The sequence below is a fragment of the Plecotus auritus genome (genome assembly GCF_963455305.1).
Source record: "Plecotus auritus genome assembly, chromosome: 13".
Classification (NCBI taxonomy): Eukaryota; Metazoa; Chordata; class Mammalia; order Chiroptera; family Vespertilionidae; genus Plecotus; species Plecotus auritus.
Genome location: NC_137779.1, coordinates 17,353,711 through 17,376,839, shown reverse-complemented (window position 1 = coordinate 17,376,839; position 23,129 = coordinate 17,353,711). Strand labels below are relative to the sequence as shown.

The window sequence follows — 23,129 nt, the reverse complement described above, 5'->3', positions numbered from 1 at the left end:
ATTGCTGGGCTAACTGCAGAATGAAAGTCCCTTTCTCAGGACCAAGGAACCCCACCCAACCACGCCACATCAGAGCTCCGAGCTCAGCCCTGACTCGTGGCCAGTGCTGCCTCAGTCTGCACCCCGGAGAAAGCTGAGCCCACACCCCTAGGGAACAGTGGACGGTTTGGGTGTATGTACCCCATCCCCGTACACACTCTTGTCTGTATGCAGTCCTGAGGGAATGTGTATGCCATCACAGGCATAACCCAACAAGAATGTAAAATGCTCCCGTGTCTACAGGCGTGTGTGTGTGTGCGCGCGCGGTGCATCTGGGGAGCCTGACCCATTCATGTGTATTGGATTCTGGCTCAAGTTTAGGCGTGTCCAGCAAGGGGCAGTGACCCCAGTCTAGGACAGCTGGATCCTATGTGCTGACAGACACTCTCAATGGCCCTGGATGGGGAAATGGATACTCCCTTGCATCCCCTCATGAGAAGCAGCTTGGGAGGCATCGGGGAGAAGAGCTGAGATCCCTGTGCCCGTGCTCACACTCTTCAGCAAGACGACACCCCTCCACACCCCCACACTCCACACCCCCAACAAAAGCCCATGTGGGGCCGCAGATGCCGGGGCCCTATTTGCTTTCAGAACTCCCCCCCTCTCCCCTGGAGGGAGAGCAGCTAGCGAGTATTTCTGCCAGTGTCCTCAGGACCGTTCTGTGGGTGTTCCCGAGGCCACGCCAACCCTGTCAAGAAGTGTCACTTGCCTCTGATCCTCCCGATCCCTGCCCTTTTCTATCTGTCCTGTCCCAGCCCAGCCTCAAAACCTCAAGGCTGCAACTCTTTCTGAGAAAGCCAGGCACACAGCTGTGAGCCCCATTCCCGGGGGGGGGGGGGGGGGGGGAGGGTCCAAGCTCTCCCTCCTGGCTCCAAATGTAAAGAAACAGCTGTGGGGTGGCAGGAAGCCCAGCTGGCAGCGTAGCAGGGCTTGGAAAGATGGAGAACATGGAGGGGAGAGACGGGCAAATGGCAGGACTATCATGATTCTAGAGACCCGGGGCAGGGGGGCATTTCACCTCCCTGGCCTGGCAACTGGCTGGCAGACCTCGCCAAATCCCTTAGCTGCTACCCGGGCCCTGCCCATCCCGATCTTGGCAGGACCTTCCGTTTTAGGATTCCCAGTTAATCTGAGAAGGAAAACTTGGCTTCCTCTGCTGACTCCACCCCTGTCCTCAGACATCGCCCTGCACGGGATTTTTGAAAGTACAAGGCGGTGAGAGAAAGGAAGGAAGGTGGGAGAGGGTCCTGCCCCTCCTATCGGGCATCCTCCTGCCCCTCCCTACCTCTAGGAAGTAAACCAGGATGCAGGATGCCAGCGGGGTGTCTGGCAGGTAGGGCTTCTCTGGGCACCACCTGCTCGCCTCCTACGCCAATGTGACAATGTATGACTTGGCACCAAGCACTGGCCTCAGAAGTGAATTTCCTGAATGACCGTGGCCTGCTCTGGGTCCCACCGGTCTTTAACGAGCCTGCCCACACCCACGCACACACACCCCCCCCCCCCCGAAATCTGAAAGGACACCGGGTATCACAACTGCTTTGTTTTAGGAAAAATAGTTTAATTTGTTTGGTACCTCTTTTCTAGATGAGGTTCCTTCTCCAGGGAACACCCCACCACTGCTCTTCCCATGCCCGCTGGGAGGAGCAGCCCCTCTGGGGAGGACCCCCACCCGCTCCAGACAACCCCCCTCCGGGGAGGCCTGCTCTGGGTCTAGGCCTCAGTGGGCCCATCACGTTTGTGTTTTTATAAAAAGTGGTCCGAACACTGTATATGCCCCCTTTTCTAGATGCCACGGGACCAGCCCACAGCACTTCCTTCCCGTTAATTAAATAGCCCATTAAATAACCTCCCGGCGCAGACAGGCAGGCAGCATCCCAGCAACGAGCCCCATTCCTCCGCTGGGCTCCCACCGCCCCGGGCCTCCATCCTGGTGAGCTGGCCTCCACAGAGCAGCCGGGCATGGCCTCCTCTTGGGCCTGGCCAGTCCCAGGACCCCTCCCCCACACACACAGGCGAGGGGGAGTCCAAGCTGGCCATGCTGGCACAGGCACCCCCACGGCTATGGCTGGGGGTCGCTCAGGCAGCAGAGTGGGCAGACCGATGGGTACAGCTCCTGCCCAAGTCAGAAGTAAGTGAGGTTCTTGACTGCTCCGATTTCCAGCATCCGTTTGATGGCCAGGGCCTCCTGGGAGACGTTGTGGCCTGACCCCTGTGGAGGCAGCCAAGGAAGCAAGCTGAGGGATGCTGGGGATGTCCCTGGCCCCCCCACAGCCCCGCCCTCCCACAGCCCCTTCCCCAGGCTGCCTCTGAGAAGCAAGACAATCTGGTGGCCAAATCCAGGGGACACTGGCCTGGGAGTCCAGTGCTGGTTCTGACTCTGAGTGACTGCACCACCGGGAGCCACCTCTGGGCCCCTGGCACTTGTCACTCACCCAGGGTCCCCGGCTGGTCTGCCCCTCCCAGCTTGCAGGCGGGGACCACTTACCGCCATGGACTTGAGCGTAATCTGCTCGTAGTAGTGAATGGTCTGCTTCCTGTTGTGGGCGTCCGGGTAGCCAAAGCCGGCGATGTGCACCACGTCGCAGAGGTGGAGGGCCAGGGTGAGGGCCAGCAGGCCTGTGGTGGGCTTCTGGGGAGCACGGGGGGGGGGAGGGTATTAGAGGGGCACGCTCCTTTGGGCACCTTTAGGGCGGCCTCTGCAACAGAACTGTGCCACCAGCATAGCTGGCACGTGAGCGAGTGAACAGGGCTCATGGAGCTGAGGGACTGGATTGTTCATTTCTTTTTTTTTTTTTTAATATATATAATATAGGCTAATCTCTTTTTTTTTTTTCAATATATTTTTATTGATTTCAGAGAGGAAGGGAGAGGGAGAGAGAGATAGAAACGTCCATGATGAGAGAGAGTCATTGATTGGCTGCCTCCTGCACACCCCACCCTGGAGATCGAGCCCACAACTCGGGCATGTGCCCTGACTGGAATTGAACCCGGGACCCTTCAGTCCGCAGGCCAACGCTCTATCCACTGAGCCAAACCAGCCAGGGCTGAATTGTTCATTTCATTTTAACTGAAACCGAAATGGCCATATGTGGCTCATAGCTACCATACTGCATAGCACAGATGGGGAAACTGAGGCTTACAAGTCCTGAAGGAGTGGAAAGGAAGGTTCTGCTCTGAGCCTCGGAGGGCCTCACCTCTTTCGGGAGACCTGGGGCCCCATGTTCATGGACCGTGCGCCCTTAAGGAGGGCTCACCCCCTCTGTGAAATGGGGATGCAAGCCTTTCCCATTCACCGTAGGGGCTGCTCTAACAACCTCCCGTTCTCCATCCCCAATTCTTCCACAGAGAGGGACAGCCTGTGTCCCAACCTCACCCATCTCCCTTCCTAGCTCTGCCTCCAGACCACTTCAGCTGGCCAGGCTGCGTGCAGCGGCGGTTCCCAACGTCTTTCTGAGCTCTGCTGTCGTTTCATCTGCCACTTCCTGCCTGGGCCTTCGTTCCCCCTGGCACTTTAACCACCATTGTTATCTCCTCCCGTTCAGAACTTGGCCGAACCACATCCCCATCGCCTTCTGGCCAGCTCTGCCTGGACAGGGCTCCTGCAACGCACCAAGCTCGCTCCCCGCTGTATCCCCTATATTAGTTACACATGTGACTGCCCACCCAGTTGTCCAAGCTGGGAACCTAGCACTGTCACAGATCTCTCCACTTCCCCTGTGAAGTGTATGTTGTCACAGGAGAATTTGAAGACCCTCGCCCATGGGTGTGTGTGGAAACTATGGCTACGATGAGATCTGTGACATTATGGTTTACGGCTTTAGATGGCACAGTTGACAGTTAGAGCGATAATCCTGGTGGGCTTGACCGCATTTCATGTACTTGTACATCCGGGTCTAGAGCTGAGCAGGGGAGGGAGTCAGAGATGGGAAGCACAAGAGAATTATCATGCTGGGGGTGGTCTGAAGATGGAGGGGGGTGCAGGGCAAGGAGTATGGGCAGCCTCCAAGAGTTGAGGGTGCTCCCCGCTGTCCTGGTTGAGAGCCAGCAAGAGAATGGACCCTGCTGGTGTGGCTCAGTGGTTTAGCATCGACCTGTGAACCCGGAGATCAGGGTTCGATTCCTGGTCGAGACAGATGCCCAGGTTGTGGACTCTATCCCCAGTAGGGGGTGTACAGGAGGCAGTCGATCAGTGATTCTCTCTCATCATTGATGTTTCTATCCCTCTCTCCCTCTCCCCTCCTCTCTGAAATCAATAAAAATATACTTAAAAAAAAAAAAAAAGAGCTTGGACGCGAACCCCCCTCCCTCACCCTCCAGCCTCCAGAGAGGAACTCAGTCCAGCTGCCAACTTGATTCCAGGCTTGAACAGATATTCCCCGCTCTCCAAAAGTTCGTGATATGCCGTTTCGCTTTTACAAAAGACCCACCGCAGTCCCTGGGGTCGCTAACCAAGAGACAGTCAAAGCGGATTCTTGCTTTAATGAAAAACGGCGAAAGGCAAACCCAGCCTTCAGCATTTGTTTTGCAGCGAGCGGCCCCGCCAAGCTCCTTTCCCCAGAACCACACCCAGCGTCCAGCTGCCAGAGCTTTTGAACCGCCTCTGAACATCTGGGCTCTGTCTACACTCTGTGCATCCTGAGCAAGATGTGGCCTCAGGCATCAGCGCAGCCTAAGAAAGCTCGTAAGGGTGTTAAGCTTCCCGTAAAACTGGACCTCGTTTAGTATTTTGATTATCATGAAAGAAATAAAGACATAGACAGCAATGGTAACACGCTACTCTCAGATGCCAGGGGGGGAACCTGCATACCTACCCGAGGCAGAGAACCCAGCCACCCTGAGCTGGACTTCTGACCTCCGGAACTAGGAGCGGATACATGGTGCTATTTTAAGCCGCTAAACGGTGGTCATTTTTTAGGCAGTGACAGGAAACGAATACCCATCGAGACCTTCCCTTCTGTGTCTCTTCCTTCATCCGACAGGAGCTGAATTGGGCCCCTCCTTTCTCTTGCCTTCACTTCCGCCTCGTGCCCCCTAAGGGGCATAAAACCTCTCCGCTCTGCTTGCAATAGAACCCAGTGCCAGGGAGTGTTTGTGATTGTCAAATGACCTACCTCTCCCCAGTTCCCTGCCTGATGGGCCCTCAAGGGCCAACCCAGCAGCACCTCCTCCGGGGGGCTGCCCCTTCTCTGAGGTCCCGCAGCACTTGGAACAACTCGGCTAGGGCATTGGCTCCTCCCGTTGCTGCCTCTGTGTACTCTGCTGGCCCGAGTGTCCTCAGGGCAAGGAGTATGTCTTACTCCCCACTTGCAGACTTGGGGCCCGGCACTGAGCAAGCACAAAAGCAGGCGTTCAACTTTTGGAGCTGAATCACGGTAGATACTCAGTAAAGAATCAAGCCATTCATTCAAAATGTGGCAAATACTTATTGAGCATCCACTGTGTACCCATCTCCGTGCTGGGCCTGCGACAAGATGATCTTTTTAAACCCTGCAATGGCCTTCGAGGGTCGGTATTGATCTTACCCCCACCATACAGATAAGAAAACAGGGGCTCCGAGGGGTTGCCTTGCCCGAGGCCACCCAGTAAGTGGCATAGCGAGTCCCGTCTGAGTCTGCTGGTTACCTCTGTCCCTGTGCCCACGCAGCCTCTCGGGGGCTCAGAAGACACATGTGTAAGACTCGGGGAGCTACAAGCTAAAGCCCACCAGCCGAAGACCACTAAGAACCCTGAGAGCTACAACCGGCCCTTGCAAACCAGCCCTTGCAAAACTGCATCATGACTGCAAAACTTGACTATGATATGCAAGGCAAACTGTAAGCTCCGGTTCTGAACTCACTCAGACCTAAGTGTGAGGTCACAGATAAGATGATGTAACAGCAACGGCACGGGCTTGACTTGCTCTAAAGAGAAGACTACGACTGTCCCAGCAGTGCACCAGTTTACAGATTTTGGCCAGTGCCTGCCCAAACCATCCTCCAACTCCAGCCCCCAGGCCTATCAATACCCTCGCACACCTCTCCACCTTGGAGGTGCCCCACGGTTCTCAAGCTTGTGCGCTCCCTGGCTGCAGCAGGCTAACAAAAACCCGACTACAGGTGGGCGCCCCAAGGCTGGGTCCCGGCTGTCACAGGTGCTATTCCGATGGGAGTTGTGATCTCTGTTAATACGCTCCCCTCTCCTTCCCACCCGTGTCCCCAACCCCCGGGGTGCCCAGTCGCATCCTCACCTGTTTAATCTTGCGTGGCTGCTGCATTGGCAGGCTCAGCAGTTTTTCAGCTGCGATCTCCATGAAGAAGGGGTTGAGAATCCGAATCTGTTTGGGGTTCACGTCCCAGATGAGGGGAGGTTGTTTCCAGAAGCCCTTCCGCACCTAGAGGGGATGAGGTTGGAAGGAAGCGATGGGGGCAGGCGAAGACCTGTTTGCAAGTTCAGCCTGGTGGTCCTCAGCCAGGGGGTGGGGTCCACGTGATGGAGAGACCCCCCAGGGTGAGGAGAGGGAGGTGACGGCCTGCACCCCAGACAGGAAGGGAGACCAGCAGAGCAGGGAGAGAGGGGGACACCTCCAGGGGAGGCCAGGGGACACCGTGTGTTGAGTACGAGGTCCAGCCATTTCTGCTTCCAAGGATCTCCCATAGGTGGATGGGTTCGAGTTTGGGGTTGTGTAAACACTTGGCAAAAATGCCAGGCTGGACAGCTGGGTGTGTGACTGGATGGCAAAGGGACACAGTGGAGTTTCTGGAAGTTTCTCCTGGAAGGGCCAGATCTCGATTGTCCTAACCTGCCCCTGCCTGGAGACGACTCCTGACCAGCTCCTGCAGCCTCAAGCTCGGGGTGTCCTTGGCTGCCACCTGGCTCCAATGGACACGTGGGCTCTGGCTGCCCAGAAGGCCATAAGAAGCTGCTGAGACCGAGTTCCCGCCTCCCTCCCCAGCTCCAGGACCGCAGAGCAGACGCCGCACAACGGGAGGGCCTGACTCAGCGTCCCCACCCCCAGGCCTCCCCACCTACCCGCTTCTTGTCACTCAGGATGGTCTCAATCCAGTGGAAGTCCATTGCCTTGAAAGCTACCAGGACGAGGAGTGTGTCGGGGTTGTTCTCCACCTTGGGGTTGAAGTGGGCGGATTCCGGGTAGAAGAGACGCATGGTGGTCTTGGAGCCCACGTCGCCCTCGTAGCCAGCCACGGGGGCGTTGTTTAACCTGGGGGGTGGGAGGAGGACACCATCACCCAGGGCCCCGCGCGGCTGTCCACAGCCGCCCCCAAACACAAGAAGGCGGAGAGGGCACACAGACCTGATGACCATGTCGTACTTGTCGATGACCTCTCCCAGCGAGCTGTTGCGCAGCCGGTGCCCGTTGCCCACCACCACGCAGCGGCAGCACTTGAGGCTGCCGTGGGAAGAGGGGGTCAGACACAGAAGCAGGTGCTGTTCCCGCCCTGGGTCTGCCTGGCCTGGCCCGGAACCCTTCCCCAGACCCCCTCGGCCCCGGTCCCCATGGACCAGCCATCTGCACGGAGTCCTGCCTATGGCCCTGCTGACTCTGAGCCCCGGGTTCCATAACCAAAGAAGACACTGAGCAGAGGATGGAAAAGAGAGGAGGAGAGACGCGAAGACGACTGAGGAGTACCAATAAGAAACCCCATTTCAGAGGCCCCTCGCCTGCTGCCCAGGCCTGCCTGTTGCCATGGCAACAGCCTCTGCCTGCTCGAGGTGCCCAGGCTCAGTTGCTGTGGGGACCGATGTACTGCCTCCCTGGAGACGGGCAGGCTAGGAAGACGGGTCAAATTGGCCACCGGGGACCAGAAGAGGGAGGTTCAGTGGGAGGTGCTGGCCCTGGCTGCTTCATATTGGGGGGTGAGGGGAAGAGAGGCACTCAGCCCCGAGGAAGAGGGCAGTCCCCTTACCTCTGGAGGCTCTCCGGAATGGAGTAGCTGGTGATGGCGAGGACCCGGAGGAGCAGGTCTTCTGCAAAAGGAACCGATGGGAGGGGCTGAGAACAGGAGCCCGCCTCACGAAGGCTGCGTTCTCCCCCCTTCACCCCTCAGAGCTTCACCTGGGACTGTGGGTGGCGAACACTAAGAAGAGTGTGGCCGCCCAGCCAGTGTGGCTCAGTGGTTGAGCGTTGACCTATGAACCAGGAGTCACAGTTCGATTTCCAGTCAGGGCACATGCCCGGGTTGCAGGCTCCATCCCCAGTAGGGGGCGTGCAGGAGGCAGCCGATCAATGATTCTCTCTCATCACTGATGTTTCTATCTCTCTCTTCCTCTCCCTTCCTCTCTAAAATCAATAAAAAAAATATATATGTATGTGTATGTATCATCATAAGAGTCCAGAGGTGTCACGACCAAAACGACCAAACAACCGGTCACCATGAAGTGCATGGAGCACTTCTCGGTCCCTCCCCCGCGGCCCACAGGCTCTGATCGCAGCAAGGCTGGGGGCCAGCGGGCGGGCGGGGTGGCTGGCGGGTGGGCAGGGCTGCGAGCGTGGTGAGGCGCACACAGGTGGGCGAAGCCACAGATTTCGCATGCTGGGCCTCCAATGTGTGTGTGTGCATATATATATACACACACACATACTAGAGGCCCGGTGCACGAAATTTGTGCACGGGATGGGGGTGTGTCCCTCAGCCCAGCCTGCACCCTCTCCAATCTGGGACATCCCTCTCACAATCCAGGACTGCTGGCTCCCAACTGCTCGTCTGCCTGCCTGCCTGATTGCCCCTAACCGCTTCTGCCTGCCAGCCTGATCACCCCCTAACCACTCCCTGCCAGCCTGATTGACGCCTAACTGCTACCCTGCTGGCCCAATTGCCCCTAACTGCCCTCCATGCTGGCCTGGTCACCCCTAACTGTCCTCCCCTGCAGGCCTGGTTCCCCCCAACTGCCCTCCCCTGCAGGCCTGGTCACCCCTAACTGCTCTCCCCTGCAGGCCTGGTTCCCCCCCAACTGCCCTCCCCTGCAGGCCTGGGTCCCCTCCAACTGTCCTCTCCTGCAGGTCTGGTTGCCCCCAACTGCCCTCCTCTGCCAGCCCAGTCACCCCTAACTGCCCTCCCTTGCAGGCCTGGTCCCTCCCAACTGCCCTCCCCTGCTGGCCTGATTGCCCACAACTGCCCTCCCCTGCCGGCCACCTTGTGGCAGCCATCTTGTGTCCACATGGGGGCGGCCATCTTGTGTGTTGGAGTGACAGTCAATTTGCATTATTAGATAGGAGATATATATTTTATTATTATTATTATTATTATTATTATTATTATTATTATTATATTATTTTAAGTAGAGTGTGCTCGAGGCAAGCCCACTGTTTCCACAAAACCGGGCAGAACTTACCACTCCCCTTGGTCCCGTAGGGCAGCTCATAGGCAGAGGGTGTCTTCACCCAGAAATAATCCTTTAGCTGCAGGAAAATGGGCTGATCCCGAGAGTAGCTGCACGAAGGTGAGCACAGGGCGGGAATGCGGAAGGGATTAATACTGACGCCAGAATCGGGGTCAGGCCCCTGGCTGAAAGTCTACATGCATGTCCAAGGGTTCTCCGTCCTTCATGGATGTCACGTAACCCATGACCACCAACACAGTCCCTCTGTCCGGCTAGCAGTGAGGACTCCCCACTCAGAAACACTCAATCCCAGCACAGCCCAGGCCCTGCCCCACCCACCGCAGCCTCAAGTACTCACTTGCCAAAGAGCTTAGAGACCTTCCTCTCTGCCTCACCCTGCAGGCACGGCTCCTCCTTCTCAGGGATTGGAAAATAAAAACTGGGGATGGAAAGGAGAAGAGGCAGGAGCTCCGGTCAGACCAGGGGCCCAGCCTCCACCATCTCCCACGGCACATGGTCCCAGGCCCTGGACAGCAGCTTACAGGGTGGGATCATCTCAACCCAAGTTCAATTTTGAAAACAAACCATTGAGGATGCAGCTCTTCCTTGTCCTGACACCCTGGCCAAGAGCCTGGGGGAGTCATCCCAGACCCGACCTCCCAAACCCACCCCCTAAGAATGTCACCCTCCTGGAGAATTTCATGCTGAGTTAAAAGGAGAGGTCACACTCAGGCTCTGAGCCCTCCTGCCCACTCTGTCCCCTCCCTAGGACGCTCCATCCCGAGTCCTGCTCCTGAGATGAACCGGTGGAAGGCCAGGGAAGCTGGACTCACAGCTCAATGTACCTGTCTTCCCGGGAGATGGAGTACAGCACCATGATGACCAGGACCAGTGCCAGCATGGCCAGGAGCTTCCAGCCTGCGGGGCACGGGCACAGAGGGGCTGGAGGCAGAAACAGGCAGGTACCGACCTCGTCCACCCTCTCACCTGTAACCCCCCATGCAAGCCGCCCCGAGCCTGGCCCTTGCTTTCCAGCCCGGGGCTTGGACCTGAGCGTTTCCAATGTCCTTCAAGAAGAAGAGGGGGGCCCCTAGCTCCCTGTCTGTCCCTCCCAACCCCCGGGGTCCCAGGATGCTACCCAAGATGCTTCTGGAGGGGGCCCGCGTTTCAGGGTGGGGAGCCCTGGGACAACACTCACGGGACTTGCTGATCATGTTTCTCAGCGGGAAGCAGGGTTCTTGGGGAGAGCTGACATCCCGGCTGCCTCGAGCCACCTAGGAAGTAGGAGTCACAGGTGTCTGGTCAGTGCTACTCACACCTGCCAGGTTTTGGGAGGACACGCCCACGGCCGGCCTCCTTCCTCCCCTGCTGCTGCCGGCACAGAGCTGCTTCGGGGCGGCCATCCATGGGGGGCCCTGCTCACCCCAGACACCCCTAGCCCCAGCAGGGCAGCATCAGGGGTTCCAGAGGTCCTGTGGGACAGGAAGGGAAACCAAGTCCACCCCTCAAGGAGTAGGGTCCATGCCAAACTGGCTGGCCCCAGCTTCCCTGGTGGGGTTCCTCTCACTGTCCTCTTCCTTATTTTGATCTTGGGAGGGCCAGCTCCGGGTGGCAAATGGGCACCTCCACCCACTTTTTTACAGGAAATTAATAGCTAACTGAACAAAGGGTGTGACTCAAAATTTATGTAACTGAACTTGATCTGTTCACCACCTCCCAAGGCCTCCCCTTGGTTCTGGCCACTGGCCACCTCCCCATCACCGGTCTCCCACAACTCTCACCACGCAGCCTGGCCAGGCCAGACAATGGGGTGAGGGCGCCGCTACGAGCCGGCCTATGAGGCCTCTCCAGCCCTTCTGGACTCTGATTAAATGCAGACAGTGCCCGAGCCCTCACCCCCCGGGGGCGTGGGAAACAGAGAAGATGGGGTGTTTGAATGGGGAGTTGGGGAGCAGAGGGTCTGTTGGGTCAGAGGAGGTGGGAGACCCTCTCGGGTAAGGGCAAAGGCCAGGCTGTGGAAGGGGGAGCTGCCACCAGCACGTTAACAGAGAGATTCCTAAATCCCAAAACTCAGCCGGGGCCACGCTTCGGGGTCACCGGCGGGAACCTTCTGCAGTTTCCACAGCCACACGAAGAGGCATGGCATGCCGCCAAGCGCCCGGTTCTTTCTTGTTTTAAATATATATATATAAAGTAGAGGCCCGGTGCACAAAATTTGTGCAAGAGTAGGCCTTCCTTCCCCCATCTGCCTGCACCGGCTTCCCTCTGGCACCTGGGACCCGGGCTTCCCTCGAAGCCCCAGCTTCATTGGGAAGGTCTAATTAGCATATTACGCTTTTATTACTATAGATATATTTTTTAATTTATTGATTTGAGAGAGACATCGATTTGTGGTTCCACTTATTTATGCATTCATTGGTTGATTCTGACACGGGCTTGAGGATCAAACGCGCAACCTTGGCGTATCAGGACGACGCTCTAACCAACGGAGCACCCAGCCAGGGCCTGCACAGTTTCTTCCATCCATGCCGGCTTCCCCAGGAACCCAGATCCCAGGAATCACCCAGCCACTTCCTAACACCCAGACTCCAGGGCCCTTCCCTGCGCTGCTTCAGTAACGGGAAGGACCCGGGAAGGCTGTTCCACAGCAGCTGGTTTGGGTTTTTTGTTTGTTTGTTTTTTTATATGTTATTATTGATCTCAGAGAGGGAGAGAGAGAGAGAAACATCAATGATGAGAGAGAATCATTGATCAGCACCCCACACGCCCGCAACCCGGGCATGTGCCCTGACCGGGAATCGAACCATGACCTCCTGGTTCATAGGTCGATGCTCAACCACTGAGCCACGCTGGCCGGGCCCACAGCAGCCGGTTTTGAGGGACCAGGAGTGAGGAGCACTGGTGCCTGCACTCTCCAGAATAAGTGAAAATCTCCAACATTTCTCCTCTTCTGAACAAGGCCTGAGTTTTCTTACAAATCACAAATCGATGATCCGATTTCTGTCCCATCTGCCCCGCCCTGCCCCGCGGGGGCATTCTCGGCTCCATTCGGAGGCCCTGAGCCCTGAAAAATGAGCCTTGAGAGGGAGGAGAGAGTCATGAGGCAACCAGAGTCTGGGGTGCCCAGTCGGGTCAGCCGCACCCATCTTCTCACCCCAGTGGGGATGGCACGTGGCCCTGTCAAGTTCTAGGTCTGTAATCTGTAACCAGAAGACCCCAGTAAAAGGTGTGGTTCTAGTAACTTCCATGATTGCTTTCCTGAAAGTGCACACCTCCCCTACCTACCCACAGCCACTGCTGCCATCCCCCACGTCACCCCTTTATTGCCTTCTCGGCAGTTCTGGCCTGTAAGTGGTTCAGTGACTCACTTGTTTGCTGGCTGATTCGCCCACTGGAATGCAAGCTCGGTGAGAGTAGGACTCAGGTCCGCCTGTCCCCACCTCGCCAGCTGCCAGCTCACTGCCTGGCACGGAGCCAGCCCTCAAACTATAGTGCGTGAGCAGCCTGGTGGCCTCCTTTGGGGGAGTCACTTCTCCCGCTCTGACCCTCGGTTTCTTTGGCTGGGAAGTTGGTCTTAGATGTTTGCAGGTCAAAATATACCTGACCAGCAGCGTGGGCTCCCTAGGAAACTTACTAGAAATTCATAACCTCAGGCCCCTCCAGACGCACAGAATCAGAATCGGCATTTGACTAAGATCCCAATGAGGTTGAGAAGCTCTGGTCCAGAAGGTGGCGAGAGCAGGTTCCTCAAACTTTGGCCTGCCTGTTCTGACTTAGTGGGTGCGGGTGCGCCCGATCCTAACCGGCTCCCAGGGGGTGGGTGCCCTCTGCTAGGCTCAGACCAGAATCCTTCCAGCTCTAGCATCTCCCATCCTCTCCCAATCTTCCCTTCGTGACCAGGAGTGACCCCTTGCTATCTGTAGCTCACACCACTGATTGCACAAGGCAGCCGATCACCTGAGAAGTAAAAAAAAAAAAAAAAAATGCAGGTGTCCAAGCCCCACTCCCTAAGATTCCCATTTATTTTTTAAATATATCTTTACTGATTTCAGAGAAGAAGGGAGAAGGAGAAAGAGATAGAAACATCAATGAAGAGAGAGAATCATTGATCGGCTGCCTCCTGCATGCCTACACATGTGCCCTGACTGGGAATTAAACCGTGACCTTCCGGTTCATAGGTCAACGCTCGATCATTTGGGTCACGCCAGCTGGGCCCAAGATTCTCATTTAATTGGTTAAGGACAGAGCCCAGGCTTGGTAAGTTAAAAAACCACAAACATGCAGCCAAGATGGAAACACTACACACAGTGTGTCCGCAGTAATGGAAAGGCAAATACTCAGCCGCCTGCAGGCCGCCCTGGATGGAGGAGACCTGAGCCAGCACAGTGACCAGCACTGACCGGTCCAGAGCAACAAGAAAGTCCTGCACTCGTGTCTCTGTCCCCAGACTGTGCTGGTTAATGCTCAGCAGACTGGCTAGTCTTGGGGCTTCTCTAAGACACTCCAGCTGGGGTTTCATGAGCCCAGCCCTCCCTCCCCTCGCTTGGCCAAGCCAAGAGGGTGGCTCAGCAGCGCCCCCCCACGACCTTCCTTAAGGGGGGGTCTTGGGCTGGCTGCTACCTCAGGACAACTGGTAGCCTTCTCCCAGCAGCTCCCCACATTACTGACAGAGCCCCTCAGTATGAAAGGACAGAAGAAAACTCCAAGTCTGTACCTGGGCAGGAGAGCAGGCGTCCGGTCCACTCATGTCCAAGAGGCAGCCGCCTCTGGCTGCCAGGGCGCCCAGCGCACCCAGCCGCTAGCAGAGCCGACTGGCCAGGAAGGCTGTGTGCTCTCTTGGTGTTCTGCCAGGAACCAGTGTCCCGGGCAGAAGTGAGGCTCCCGAACACGGCCACCGAACTCGCCGAAGGGCAGACCGGGGGCGCACGGCTGGGAAACAGGGCCCCACGGATGCAGCGACCAGCAACCGTGACGTTCACTCCGGCACTCGCAGCTCACACACAGCGCGTACTCAGCAGGCACCCACTGTACCCAGAGGAACAAGACTGTGTTCCTCTAAGAGGCACAGCAGGATGCCAGACCCTACAGACCCCTGGGCCCATCCTGGAATATGGCTTCATGTCCCTCCGAAGGCCGTGGGCAGGGAGGGGCGTAGGGGGAAGAAGTGCAGGATCCAAGACCTTGGTCAATGGCAGGAGCCGCCTGCCTGCCGGCGTTAGACTCACTCCCACGCCTGCTCCCTCCTAAGTCCTGTGCCTGGACCGGGCCCCACTCACCTTCCCATCCTTGCCCCCGATCCCTGACCCCTCTTGCCCAGACCCTTCCAGCTCTCCCTCCTTCTCTACTGCCTCTGACTCAGAAAGGTACTCAGGCCTCCCTCTTCCTAAAACAAACACCCCTCGGGGCCTCGGTCTCCACCTCAAGCTGCTCCTGCATCTGTGTCCCGGTCTCCAATGGCCAAACGTCCTTGTCTGTGCTCCATCCTCACTTCCCACTCACCCCTCGCCCCTCCCCAGCCCTGCCTCCCACCCTCACTTTCACACTGAGGCCTCTGATACTGGCACCAGGGCCCCTCCCTGGCCTCCTGGTGAAGACTCGCAGGTTCTCCGCTACCTACGCCTGTGCAGGTGCCACTTCTCCACGCGCTGGCAACCCCAGGCACCTGACCTTGAACCTCCGCTCCCCCGTGTGTTTCCACGGGACCTGTTCGTTCGTTTGCAGACCTTCAGCTACCATTCATACCCCGATGGTTCGAGCTCTTGATTTTCAGCCCTTGAATCTCTCCCAGGCCCCATCCGAATACTTCTAACTTTCTATGGCACATCCTACCTGGATGACCTTAACTTCCTCACACTGAGCATGTCTCTCCCCACTGCCCCCAGCCCTGCCCCCACATTTCCAACTCAGTCTCCAACATCTCCCTCCCCTTCATGCCATTCCTACTAAACAGTTACTAAGTAATATCGATTCTGCCCTGTTTCCCAATTCCAGCCAATGTTTGCTGAACTCCCACTGAATGCTTGGCATTGTGGGAGGCACGGGGGACAGAACACTTTATAAGACTCTGTCCGGGGTCAAGGCCGCACTGCCTGGAGCCTCGGGAATATTCAGGGTGCAGCCCTCCTTCTTCTCCTCTCGAGCCAGAGGCTGAGTCTGGGTCCCACCCCCAATCACATGCTTCCTAACTGGTCTCTTTTTTATTTTTACTAGAGGCCCAGTGCACGAAATTCGTGCACTGGAGGGGTGTCCCTCAGCCCAGCCTGCACCCTCTCCAATCTGGGACCCCTCAGGGGATGTCCGACTGCCAGTTTAGACCTGATCCCCAGGATCGGGACTAAACTGGCAGTCGGACATCCCTCTCACAATCTGGGACTGCTGGCTCCTAACCACTCGCCTGCCTGCCTGATTGCCCCTAACAGCTTCTGTCTGCCAGCCTGATCGCCCCCTAACTGTTCCCCTGCCAGCCCGATTGATGCCTAACTGCTCCCCTGCCAGCATGATTGCCCCCAACTGCCCACCCCTGCTGGCCTGATCGCCCCCAACTGGCCTCCCCTGCTGGCCATCTTGTGATGACATGGGGACGGCCATCTTGTGATGACGTGAGGGGGTCGCGTGAGGGCGCGAAGGCCACCTAGGCTTTCATTAGCATAGATTTTTATTTATTACAGAGAGGAAGGGAGAGGAAGAGAAAGATAGAAAGATCAATGATGAGAGAGAATCATTGATCAGGTGCCTCCTGCACGCCCTCTATTGGGGATCGAGCCCGAAACCCGAGCACATGCCCTTGACCAGAATTGAACCCAGGACCCTTCAGTCCACAGGCTGACGCTCTATCCACTGAGCCAAACCGGCTGAGGCCTCAATGATCTCTTTACCACAAGTCCTGCCTCCCTCAAGCCCCTTCTTTGGAACTGCGACCATGGAGTCTTCCTAGGGAACAATTAAGGTGGAACCGGGCTTCCTGCTCCTATTGCTCCCTGTTCCTTAAATGAAAATCCAAATCTCCTCAGAGGCCATCGGGGACCTTCCAAGTCAGGCCACAGCCCTGCAGATGCACCTGCCACCCCGTCCCAGGCCCCAGGTCCAGAGCCGCCTCTTCCTCCCACCACAGCCACCGCCCTTCCTCGCCCCGGCGGCCTGACAGCCCCCCTCCTTCTGAGCACTGGCTCAGTGACACCTCATCCTTGACGTCTTTTCTGACATGTCTTAGCAACTGATGTTTCCCTCCCCACAAAAGACTGGTTACATCCTGATTTTAGCCCTTCCAGGTACTATAACTTCCTATCGTGTAATCACTGTTGTTCCTGCCTTGCCCGCTCTCCCGAACTCTGGACTCCAATGCTTGTTGTTTTCCAAAAGTCTATCAGAGTCCCTGAGACAGAGGAGATGCCTCATCACAGAACATAACTGTATGGTATATTGTATTATGTTTTTATCTTGCCACGGAACTGCGGCCTCTGTGGTCCGGGAGTTCTTTATGTCTGCAGACCCCGTGATGGTGCCTAGAATGTAGCAGATGTGTCATAAATGCTGGCCATACAAGTAATAAAGGGGGAGTACAAGTGGATCCCATCCCTTATGCATAATGGAAATGGAAGTGTATGGTGCACTTTTGAGGTGCAACCCCAGGGTTTCTCACCCTCCTCTCCATGACTTCAGGGGCCAGATATTCATTGTTGTAGGGGCCGTCCTATGCGCCACAGGATGGGGACCTGGACCCCTAGATGCCAGTAGGTTCCCCCCCACCACCACCACTGTGTCCAAAAAAAAAAAAATGTCTCCAGAGATTACGGATGCTGAGAACTGCCCTCCTAGACACTCTCGGGGGCTTTCCAAGTATGATCTCAACCCTGTGAGCTAAACACTATGATTACCTCCCGTGTGCAGATAGGCAACCGAGGTTCCAAGAGCCGGCAACTTGCTCAGGATCCCACAGCTGGTGAGGAGGGGGCTGGAACTCGGGGTTAGCGCACAGCCCGGCCCGGCCCCCCGCCTCTGCTGCCTCCCACACCATCCCGGACGGCATCGCTCCCCAAACGCCCCGGTCCCTGGAGTGAGCGCCTGCTGCCTCCCGCCGGGCCACGCGGGAAGCTGGCCAGCACGTCCTCGGGCCCGCAGCGGTACTTGCAGGGCGACGCTTGCCCTCCATCTGGACACCAGATGTCCAGGAGTCCTGGCGGCGACGGCACTCACGCCCATGCAGTCGCGTCCCTGCATGGACGCGGGGGGGGGGGGGGGTCCGAGACCCTCAGCTGGGGGGGCCAGGTCTCCGGGCCCCGAAATGGCGTGGCCACCATCTGAACCGACAGCAGGACGGGGACGACACCTGCGCACACACGTTCCACCTCAAGAAGCGGGGCCACGGGTCCATCTTGTCACGGTGTGCGAGCCTCGAGGGTGTCAGCCCACCCACAGCAGGTCCTGTCGCTTAGTGTCCGGCGCCGATATCCCGCACGGGACCCGCGCTGGGCTGTGAACTTAACGGAATGAACGCAATGGCCGGGTCTGGCCGTGGAAGCTCTCCTGGGCTTCTAACCCACGTTAATCGATGGTTCATGGGTGCGACGGTCAGTTCTGGAGAACAGGCTTGCCACCTCTGCCACTTCGCCTCTGCTCGAAACCCTCCATGCGCTCCACAGCACTTAGAAAGCCCACGACCTTGCGGCTGACCTAGAAGGATGCCCATGACCTACTGGCCAGCACCCACCCCCCCAACCCAGTCACCCTGGCCCCACCCTTTCCTGACTGGGCGAGGCCTCTGCATTTGCCATGGGCTCAGCCCGCCATGCTTCTCCCCCGGACACTCAGCTCTTACTCACCTCCACCTCCCAGCACGTCCCCAATAGTTCAGACCCCCTCCCTGCTTGTGAAGATTCTTCCCGTTGTTGTGTTTGCTGCCCCATCACCAGGGTCTGGAGCAGTGCCTGGCACACAGTAGGCTCTCAGAACAGATCTGTCGAATTAATCGGTGGATCTATCGGAGCAAGAGGGGAAGAGGCTGTCGCAGGTCCAGCCCTGGCTGGTCACAGCCCACAGCCTATATCCTCTCCCCTCCACTGACCAACACAGCGTGGTCACAGGGTGCCGGGGAGGGTGCCGGGCTTCCTTGGCCCCAGGCTCATTCCAGGCAGCAAAGGGCAGAGTAACTGACCAACTGCCCCGAGGCCCACAGTGAGCAGATGGGGCGTCTCTCCGGACACCCAAGTTCGGAGGAAAGGGGAGGACAGGCTTCCCACCGCAGCGCCACAAGGCTCTCTGTTCCCCACCCTCGGGGGCCACAGGGTCCTCCCCACTAGGCACCCCAAATAGCCTAGCACTGCAGCCTCCCGCATGGAAACACGGTATCACCCACTCTGTCAGCTGCCGGTCACAAGATACCGCAGGGAGCCACTGGAACATCATGCTTCTCGTGTCTGCTCGGGAGGGGCAGACGCTTCGAATTCCATTCTCTGGGTGAGGAAGCCGAGCGGCGTGGCAGGGCGGAGATGCAAAGGGTCCGGGCCGTGCCCAAGGTAAATAAAGGACAAACCAGTGTGGCCGGGACCTGCCCCAGGTTGCTAGGCAGGGGCTCCTGGCTGTTCCTCTCCTCGGACCTCCCATCAGCAGCCGCCACATTTGGCCCCAAGGACTGAAAGATCAAGGTGCTCCTGGGGTGGGGGCTTGAACCCAGCTGCCCAGCAGTGTGGCCAGTCCCCTCCCTCCTCTGGCCTGTCCTGAGAGCGGTGCAGTCCCCGCCCTGCCGGTCCCACGCGGTGGTCCCTGCCACGTGAGGCTGTGGAGATCTAAGCGAAAAATATCCCCTGGATCTCAGAGTTAGCACCAAAAGAGTCACCTCTGACCTTTACGTTATTTACATGGATCACACATTGGAATGATATTTGGCTAGATGGGCTTAAAGTATTAAAATGAACTTCACCTCATTGTTACTTTTTACAGATATGACTAAATTAGCTTTTTTTCTTTTTTTTTTTTAATTCTCACCTGCAGATACTTTTCCCATTGATTTTTAGAGAGAGTGGAAGGGAGAGGGAGAGACAGTGAGAAACATCAATGTGAGAGAGACACATTGATTGGTTGCCTCCCCGCTCCCCCCGGCCAGGGCCAGGAGCCTGCAACTGAGGTACGTGCCCTTGACTGGAATCAAACCTGGGACCCTTCAGTCCCCAGGCCGGCGCTCTATCCACTGAGCCAAACCGGCTAGGGCTAAATTAGCATGTTTTAAAATGTAAAAGGACACATGTGGCCTGCATGTGTGGTTCCCACTCCATTTCTATTGGGCGGCGCTGGGCAAGGGAGGATCCGAGGTCCCTCGGGAGCACCCGAGCGCTTACTAAGCTCTGCATGCTTCCCGGGGTCCGCGTCAGAAGGGCTGTTGGGGGCTGACGTGACGTGCCCGAGGAAGGGCCGTGGTCCCGAGGGCTCCCCATGCCAGTCTGGAAGTCCCCTCTCTTCCCTCCATCCTGCTCCCCAGCAGGGGCTCTGGGTGTGGAGACACAGCTCAAGGGACACGGCCGCCTGGCCCAGCCCCAACCTCTTCCTGACCTTGGCGTCTTGCCCAGGCTGGCCCTTGACTACGCCTGGCACGCCACACCTGCCCAGGCCCACACAGACGCCAGGTCTGGGCTGGCCAGCTGGTCACGTAGAAATTTCTCTCCGGAGCCTTCTCTCCTCCACTGGCCAGGAGCTGTGCCAGGGGACGGGCCACTTGGGTCTGAAGCCAGTCTCTGCCACCTGCCAGATGTGTGGCCTTGGGCAGCTACTTGGCATCCCTAAGCCTCCACCTCCCAGCCTGTGACACGGAGGTAAAGGGTCCCCACTGTGGTCTGCCTGTGGGGGTAACGAGGCAGAGTAGGCAAGGCTCACAGGAAGTGCTGGGCGAATGGTAACTGTTAGCAGCACTCCCTTTCAGTGCTAAGTGATCCACAAGCTGCAACCGGGAAGAATAAGGGGTGAATTACAACATTTTTACAAACCCTTGGCCCGGCTGACGTGGCTCAGTGGTTGAGCATCGACCTATGAACCAGGAGGTCACAGTTCGATTCCCAGTCAGGGCACATGCCCGGCCGGATTGCAGGCTCAATCCCCAGTGGGGGACGTGCAGGAGGCAGCCACTCAATGATTCTCTCATCATTGATGTTTCTATCTCTCTCTCCCTCTCCTTTCCTCTCTGAAATCAATAAAAATGTATTTTTTAAAAATCAACAACAGCCCTGACCGGTTTGGCTCAGTGGATAGAGCGTCGGCCTGTGGACTCAAGGGTCCCAGGTTCAATTCCGGTCAAGGGCATGTACCTGGGTTGTGGGCACATCCCCAGTGGAGAGTGTGCAGGAGGCGGCTGATCGATGTTTCTCTCTCATTGATGTTTCTAGCTCTCTATCCCTCTCCCTTTCTCTCTGTAAAAAAAAAAAAATCAATAAAATATATTTTAAAAAATATATAAATAAATAAATAAAAAGCAACAACACCCTGATTTCCGTAGCCTGTTCTGTGACCAACAGCACAGGGACTAAGAACCGTACCCTATGCACTGAACCGAGACGATCCGGAGACCCGAGGCCTCGCCAGCACCTCCTACACACCTTCCCTTCCTAAAGGTGAGAATTTCAGCCTGCACGCCCCCATCCACACACTGACCCCGTCTGAGAATGGAGGCAGGACCAAGGCGGGGGTCAGCCCCAAGTTTCACGTCGGAATCCCTGTCAGGGCAGGAGCTGACGGCAGTGTAAATGTCGGGGGGCCTGGAATCATTGTTGTGACCCAAGCCCAGACCTCCCTCCCCAGCCTCCCTGGTCCTGGCCACTCTCCCTCCCACGCTGCCTCCCGGCACAGGGTCCCAGACCCCAGTCCAGGAGCCTCGTTGCCCCCATGGTCTGTCCCCCACGTCACCCTGTCTAATTTCCCTCCGGGGAGTTACACCACACTGTCTCCCATCCCGAGAAAAGCGGGGACCTCCTGTGGCCCCCAGTGTCTCCAGTACCAAATTTCATGCCAAACACATGGCAGGTCATCAACAAATATTTAAATGAATAAATGAATGAGCAAATGAGCAGAATAAATGTGAACAGACGTTTCATCAAGTTCAAACATCCGAGACCCTTCGTTGCAAAGGCCTGGGCATGCAAGGGGCTGGGGCTGAAGAGCCGCCAAGAGCCAAGGGCAGCTGTCACAGTTCATCTTAAGGATTTCAACGATTGGTGGCGCAATTCCTCTTCTGGTTTAAAAAAAACACACACACAGCCGAAACAGGTTTGGCTCAGTGGATAGGGCGTCGGCCTGCAGACTGAAGGGTCCCGGGTTCGATTCCGGTCAAGGGCATGTACCTTGGTTGCGGGCACATCCCCAGTAGGGAGTGTGCAGGAGGCAGCTGATCGATGTTTCTCTCTTATCGATGTTTCTAGCTCTCTATCCCTCTCCCTTCCTCTCTGTAAAATATCAATAAAATATATTTTTTAAAAAAATAAATAAAAATAAAAACACACACACACAAACAAAAAGAGTAAGTTCTTGAAACCCCTGTGGACGAAAAAGGAGCCACATACTTAAACCTGACAAGCTCAGGGAAGGCCTGCAAGGCGGCCCTACAAACTCAGAGACCGAAAGTGACCACAGAGGATGGTTTGAACATAAAAATTCCCAACTTAAGGTGAGTCCTGGCGGGTCGCCATGTCCTAGGCCCCTGGTCGGCAAACTGCGGCTCGCGAGCCACATGCGGCTCTTTGGCCCCTTGAGTGTGGCTCTTCCACAAAATACCACGGCCTGGGCGAGTCTATTTTGAAGAAGTGGCGTTAGAAGAAGTTTAAGTTTAAAAAATGTGGCTCTCCAAAGAAATTTCCATCGTTGTCCTGTGGATATTTGCCTCTGTTGACTAAGGAGTTTGCCGACCCCTGCCCTAGGGCAGTCTCTTCCTTGACAAAGGTGCAGCTTTACCTTCCAGGAGCCTGTCGGTAGCCTTTTTGCATCGAAGATAACATACCTTTGGAATATGCCAGGGCAATTTCCTTTTCCCAGAACCTTCAGGGCACCAACCGCACCAGAGCAGAGACCACAAAACCCCTCATTGTTATTGCTACAGTGTTCATTGTTAACTGTCTTAACTCTCCTATAACCACCCCTGTAAAAGAAGTGCCCCATAGATTCAGTTTACTTTTTACCCAGTCCCAGAGATGTCCCCGCTCGGCTCTGCTCTCTCCCGCCTCCCTCATTTATCACCAACGGATGTCATAGAACCTCCTTCTGCCCTTCCTTTGCGTGTATATGTATAAAAGAAGGTGAAAAACTGCCATTCTCCGCAGCATTTTCTGGAGATTTTACATCCAGGCCGTTGTTACCCGTTTGGCTCAAACGAACTCATAAAAATTCTTTACAGGCGCAAAGGTTTCTTCCATTGACATTTACTTGGTGTCGTGGGGCAAGATTCCAGAGACGCCCACCCAGGACCACCCTGCAGACCCAGACCGTGTGAGGTACCAGCAGGGGCCCACTGTGCCCCACCCGCTCCTCACTTTGCTTCGGGTGAGCTTGGGTGAATTTTTCTTAGCATCTCGAATCTCCCTCTTTTAAGGGAAGAGGCGCAACTTTATTGAAGCTGTTAAACAAAAATATCCTCGAGGTGGAGTTCATGGTGAAGGGTTGAGAGAATCCAGGCTAAAGGTAAGAGTTGAAAACTCAGGACAGCAGGAAAATGAGTGGCTGGTTTTTAACGTTGGGGTTCAATTGGAACTGCTTACTGAGAGTCTGAACAAAATCTTTTGCGGAATAAGTAAGAGCCT

The 23,129-nt window shown here is 56.5% G+C and overlaps 1 protein-coding gene across 24 annotated transcripts in view; it reads right to left on the bottom strand.

The window, feature by feature from the left end:
- Positions 1-1,584: 1,584 nt before the first annotated feature.
- The window catches only part of ST3GAL4 (ST3 beta-galactoside alpha-2,3-sialyltransferase 4), a 41,961-nt gene continuing 20,416 nt past the window's right edge, over positions 1,585-23,129 (bottom strand). For 3 of the 24 annotated variants that reach the window (XM_080649730.1, XM_080649734.1, XM_080649740.1), the window contains exons 2-11: positions 10,559-10,634; positions 10,194-10,302; positions 9,719-9,799; positions 9,373-9,470; positions 7,947-8,007; positions 7,334-7,429; positions 7,051-7,240; positions 6,269-6,412; positions 2,528-2,671; positions 1,588-2,251 (exon numbers count right to left, since the gene is read on the bottom strand). In XM_080649730.1, coding sequence (XP_080505856.1) covers positions 2,165-2,251; positions 2,528-2,671; positions 6,269-6,412; positions 7,051-7,240; positions 7,334-7,429; positions 7,947-8,007; positions 9,373-9,470; positions 9,719-9,799; positions 10,194-10,302; positions 10,559-10,574 — 1,026 coding nt within the window. In that variant the 5' untranslated portion in view covers positions 10,575-10,634 and the 3' untranslated portion in view covers positions 1,588-2,164. Of the gene's footprint in view, positions 2,252-2,527; positions 2,672-6,268; positions 6,413-7,050; positions 7,241-7,333; positions 7,430-7,946; positions 8,008-9,372; positions 9,471-9,718; positions 9,800-10,193; positions 10,303-10,558; positions 10,635-14,074; positions 14,386-14,778; positions 15,246-18,179; positions 18,335-18,421; positions 18,679-23,129 lie in introns of those variants that run through there. The other 21 variants (XM_080649731.1, XM_080649722.1, XM_080649733.1 and 18 more) reach the window with 18 other exon arrangements.